This window comes from Nerophis lumbriciformis, linkage group LG26 (genome assembly GCF_033978685.3).
Source record: "Nerophis lumbriciformis linkage group LG26, RoL_Nlum_v2.1, whole genome shotgun sequence".
Lineage (NCBI taxonomy): Eukaryota > Metazoa > Chordata > Actinopteri > Syngnathiformes > Syngnathidae > Nerophis > Nerophis lumbriciformis.
The window spans coordinates 3,286,501-3,292,500 of record NC_084573.2 but is presented as its reverse complement, the minus strand read 5'-3'; the positions used below and the strand labels follow the sequence as shown (position 1 = coordinate 3,292,500).

Genomic DNA, 6,000 nt, shown 5'->3' with positions numbered 1-6,000 from the left:
ACATTCATTAGTTGCTCACGTTCATTTGTTCTTAATATTGACAAACAGACAAATTAACCGAAAAAGGTTAAACATGAGCAAATGATCCCACTAAAAACCTTCATATGATAAATGTATTCATATAAATTAATAAATCAATATGATTTTTATTTTATTTTATTTGTTTTAAATAGATTTGTAAATAAAAAAAACACCTTTTCACCTTGTGTAGGCTTTTCAGGGGAAAATTAATGTATTCCATTTTGAAATAAGGTTTTAACATAACAAAAATGGGGGGGAAAGTGTGGCTACTTCCTGTATGTCAAAATAAAAGCATGTCTTGTGTTCCTCAGTGCTTCTCAGCCAAGCAGATCTTGTCCCACTTTGGCCTCCCAAATGTCAGCCAGCTGGGTGTGGACCACCTGGAGAGGATCTGTCCTGCCGTGTTGACCCAGGTGCTGCTGCCCTCCTGCCCTTACACCACCTCCCTGCCTCCACCACAGCTCCACTACTCCGGTCAGTCCTCTTAACTACCTGTTTTCTTTTTGGGGCCATTTCCTGTCCTCGTGTTCCTCACATTTATTAACCTACGAGGACAAAGCTACGAACAATGGGAGACAGAGCGTTCCACAGTGTCTGTGGAACGCTCTCCCTGACCACCTTAGGGCACCACAGACTGGATGCTTTTAAAAAAGGCTTAAAAACCCTTCTTTTAAAAAAGTCCTTCTCACTTGTGTTGTTGTTGTGTGTCAGTCCTTCTCACTCGTGTTGTTGTTGTGTGTCAGTGTCTGTCACTTGTATAGTTGTTGTGTGTCAGTGTGTGTCACTTGTGTAGTTGTTGTGTGTCACGTGTGTAGTAGTTGTGTGTCAGTCCTTCCCACTTGTGTAGTTGTTGTGTGTCAGTGTGTGTCACTTGTATAGTTGTTGTGTGTCAGTGTGTGTCACTTGTGTCGTTGTTGTGTGTCAGTGTGTGTCACTTGTGTAGTTGTTGTGTCTCAGTGTGTCACTTGTGTCGTTGTTGTGTGTCAGTGTGTGTCACTTGTATAGTTGTTGTGTGTCAGTCCTTCTCACTTGTGTAGTAGTTGTGTGTCAGTGTGTGTCACTTGTGTAGTTGTTGTGTGTCAGTGTGTGTCACTTGTGTAGTTGTTGTGTGTCAGTCCTTTCCACTTGTGTAGTTGTTGTGTGTCAGTGTGTGTCACTTGTGTAGTTGTTGTGTGTCAGTGTGTGTCACTTGTGTAGTTGTGGTGTGTCAGTCCTTCTCACTTGTGTAGTTGTTGTGTGTCAGTACTTCTCACTTGTGTTGTTGTGTGTCAGTACTTCTCACTTGTGTTGTTGTGTGTCAGTGTGTGTAATTTTTATAGTTGTTGTGTCAGTGTGTGTCACTTGTGTAGTTAGTGTGTGTCACTTGTGTAGTTGTTGTGTGTCAGTGTGTGTCACTTGTATAGTTGTTGTGTGTCTGTCCGTGTGTGTCACTTGTATAGTTGTTGTGTGTCAGTGTGTGTCACTTGTGTAGTTGTTGTGTGTCAGTCCTTCTCACTTGTGTAGTTGTTGTGTGTCAGTGTGTGTCACTTGTGTAGTTGTGTGTCAGTCCTTCTCACTTGTGTAGTAGTTGTGTGTCACTTTAGTAGTTGTTGTGTGTGTCACTTGTGTCGCTGTTGTGTGTCAGTGTGTGTCACTTGTGTCGCTGTTGTGTGTCAGTGTGTGTCACTTGTGTAGTTGTTGTGTGTCAGTCCTTCTCACTTGTGTAGTTGTTGTGTGTCAGTGTGTGTCACTTGTGTAGTTGTGTGTCAGTCCTTCTCACTTGTGTAGTAGTTGTGTGTCACTTTAGTAGTAGTTGTGTGTCAGTCCTTCTCACTTGTGTAGTTGCTGTGTGTCAGTGTGTGTCACTTGTATAGTTGTTGTGTGTCAGTGTGTGTCACTTGTGTAGTTGTTGTGTGTCAGTGTGTGTCACTTGTGTAGTTGTGTGTCAGTGTGTCCTGCAATGAACTCGCTGCTCCATGTAGTTTGGGACAAGACAAACAAACACAAAAAGTGTGTGCAGATTTACTGCCCTGCTTGTTATTTATCAGCTGTGTGTGATCCACTAATCATTAATTATATCTACACTTCTAATGTTCATAGTACAGCAGATACTGTCATCTACACCTCTAATGTTCATAGTACAGTAGATACTCTAATGTTCATAGTACAGCAGATACTCTAATGTTCATAGTACAGCAGATACTGTAATGTTCATAGTATAGCAGATACTGTCATCTACACCCCTAATGTTCATAGTACAGCAGATACTCTAATGTTCATAGTACAGCAGATACTGTATCCCTCTAATGTTCATAGTACAGCAGATACTGTAATGTTCATAGTATAGCAGATACTGTCATCTACACCTCTAATGTTCATAGTACAGCAGATACTGTAATGTTCATAGTACAGCAGATACTGTAATGTTCATAGTATAGCAGATACTGTATCCCTCTAATGTTCATAGTACAGCAGATACTGTAATGTTAATAGTACAGCAGATACTGTAATGTTCCTAGTACAGCAGATACCCTAATGTTCATAGTACAGCAGATACTGTAATGTTCATAGTATAGCAGATACTGTCAATCTACACCTCTAATGTTCATAGTACAGCAGATACTGTATCCCTCTAATGTTCATAGTACAGCAAATACCCTAATGTTCATAGTACAGCAGATACTCTAATGTTCATAGTACAGCAGATACTGTAATGTTCATAGTATAGCAGATACTGTCAATCTACACCTCTAAGGTTCATAGTACAGCAGATACTGTATCCCTCTAATGTTCATAGTACAGCAGATACCCTAATGTTCATAGTACAGCAGATACTGTAATGTTCATAGTACAGCAGATACTGTAATGTTCATAGTACAGCAGATACCCTAATGTTCATAGTACAATAGATACTGTAATGTTCTTAGTACAGCAGATACTCTAATGTTCATAGTACAGTAGATACTCTAATGTTCATAGTACAGCAGATACTGTAATGCTCATAGTACAGTCGATACTCTAATGTTCATAGTACAGCAGATACTCTAATGTTCATAGTACAGCAGATACTGTAATGTTCATAGTACAGCAGATACCCTAATGTTCATAGTACAATAGATACTGTAATGTTCTTAGTACAGCAGATACTCTAATGTTCATAGTACAGTAGATACTCTAATGTTCATAGTACAGCAGATACTGTAATGCTCATAGTACAGTCGATACTGTAATGTTCATAGTACAGCAGATACTGTAATTTTCATAGTACAGTAGATACTGTAATGTTCATAGTACAGCAGATACTGTAATGTTCTTAGTACAGCAGATACTGTAATGTTCATAGTACAGTAGATACTGTAATGTTCATAGTACAGTAGATACTGTAATGTTCATAGTACAGTAGATACTGTAATGTTCATAGTACAGTAGATACTGTAATGTTCATAGTACAGCAGATACTCTAATGTTCATAGTACAGCAGATACTATACAACTTGGTATGTGACACTTGTTAACTGCTAGCATGCTAATGCTAACATGATAGTAACGATAACAAGTATGATATCAGTAGACGGCCGATACTGTCCCATGTCTCTGAGGGTTGCTATCCTTACAGTGTGGGGGTGGGGCTTCCTGGCGGTGACGGTCATCAACTTGGCGGCGCTGCTGGGCCTGCTACTGATCCCCTTCACCAAGAAGTCCTACTTCCCCAAAGTCCTGACCTACTTCATCGGCCTGGCCATCGGAACGCTCTTCTCCAACGCCGTGCTGCAGCTCATTCCCGAGGTCGGCCCCGCCGTGGTCGTGCACGCATTCCGCCCTCGCCGCACCGGCGTTCGAGGTCAGGATATGAAGTCGCATTGTTGACATATTTTGCTGCGCAGGCCCTTGGGTTTGATCCCAAGAAGGACGACTACGTGGCCAACGCCATCGGCATCTTTGGAGGCTTCTATCTGCTCTTCTTGGTGGAGAGGATCTTGAGGTTGCTTCTGCGAGTGGAACATGAGGTATCACTCGTGCTTTATCAGTATCACTTCCACACTTGTATTCATTCAAATCACATTTTTTTAATGTTGATTTAATAAAAAAATAAACAATTTAAAAAATCACATTTTTACGGAGTCCCTAAAGCAGGGGTCCCCAAACCATGGCCCTCGGGCCGGATCCGGCCCCCCAGCATCCAAAATCCGGCCCACAGGAAGTCCCATTTTATTTTATTTTTAATTTTTTTAAATCTTTCCTTTCTAATCCATTTTCTACTGCTTGTTACTCTTGGTGTCTCCTCGACGCTCAGCAAATCATATTGTCTCAAAATGAACTTTCCCATCGATAACGTGACAATGTTAAATGTTGATGAACGTCAATGTTAATTGATGTTAAATAACAAAACAGAGACAATGTGTATATGTGTATATATATGTGTATATAAATGTATATATATATGTGTATATATATATATATATATATATATATATATATATATATATATATACACACAGCCTGGCCCCCGGCCAAATTTTTTTAACCCAATGCGGCCCCCCGAGTCAAAAAGTTTGCCGACCCCTGCCCTAAAGGGACATGGGGGGATTTTTTTTTTTTTTAATATATATATATTTTTTTTAGACATATATCTCGTGCGCACTAGAAACTTTTTATAAAGTTATAAAAAATGTAAAAAAAAAATCTTATAATTTTTATTTTTTTTATTTTTTTTTAGACATATACTGTATCTCATGCGCAGAAGAAACTTTTTATAAAGTTATAAAAAAAATCTTATAATTTATTTTTGTATTTTTTTAGACGTGTCGTGCACACGAGAAAGTTTTTATAAATTAAAAAAAAAAAAAATTTAAATGTTTTTTTTTTTTTTTTTTTTTTTTAGACATGTATCTCGTGCGCACAAGAAACTTTTTAAAAAGTTATAAAAAAAAATTAAAAAGTTATAATTTTTTTTTTTTTAGACATGTATCTTGTGCGCACGAGAAACTTTTCATAAAGTTATTAAAAATATATATATATATATATATATTATTTTTTTTAGGCATGTATCTCGTGCGCACGAGAAACTTTTTATAAAGTTATTAAAAAAAATATATATATATATTTTTTTTTTTAGGCATCTATCTCGTGCGCACAAGAAACTTTTTATAAAGTTATAAAAAAAAATTAAAAAAATGTTATTTTTTTATTTTTTTATTTTTGTAGACATGTATCTCGTGCGCACGAGAAACTTTTTATAAAGTTATTAAAAAATTAAAAAAATGTTTTAGGCATGTATCTCGTGCGCACGAGAAACTTTTTATAAAGTTATAAAAAGAAATTTAAAAAATGTTTTTTTTTGTTTGTTTTTTTAGACATTTATCTCGTGCGCACGAGAAACTTTATAAAGTTATAAAAAAAAAATTTAAATGTTAATTTTTTTATTTTTTTAGACTTGTATCTCGTGCGCACGAGAAACTTTTTATAAAGTTATTAAAAAATTTAAAAAATCTTTTTTTTTTTTTTAGACATGTATCTCGTGCGCAGGAGAAACTTTTTATAAAGTTACAAAAAGAAATTAAAAAAATGTTATAATTTTTAAAATTTTTTAGACATTTATCTCGTGCGCACGAGAAACTTTTTATAAAGTTATTAAAAAATTTAAAAAATCTTTTTTTTTTTTTTTAGACATGTATCTCGTGCGCAGGAGAAACTTTTTATAAAGTTACAAAAAGAAATTAAAAAAATGTTATAATTTTTAAATTTTTTTAGACATTTATCTCGTGCGCACGAGAAACTTTTTATAAAGTTATAAAAAGAAATTCAAAAAATGTAAAAAAAATTTTTTTTTAGACATGTATCTCGTGCGCACGAGAAACTTTTTATAAAGTTATAAAAAAAATTAAAAAAAATCGTACATTTTTTTTTTTTTTTTTAGACATGTACAGAAGAAACTTTTTATAAAGTTATAAAAAAAAAATTAAAATCTTATAATTTATTTTTGTATTTTTTTAGACATGTG

General features: G+C 35.5%; 1 protein-coding gene across 1 annotated transcript in view; it reads left to right on the top strand.

Annotated features, from left to right (window-relative positions):
• slc39a8 (solute carrier family 39 member 8) overlaps positions 1-6,000 on the top strand; it is a 30,478-nt gene that overhangs the window by 3,539 nt on the left and 20,939 nt on the right. Inside the window, exons 2-4 of the mRNA XM_061986823.1 lie at positions 333-495; positions 3,616-3,785; positions 3,884-4,006. Of these exons, the coding sequence (XP_061842807.1) occupies positions 333-495; positions 3,616-3,785; positions 3,884-4,006 (456 nt within the window). The remainder of the gene's footprint in view (positions 1-332; positions 496-3,615; positions 3,786-3,883; positions 4,007-6,000) is intronic.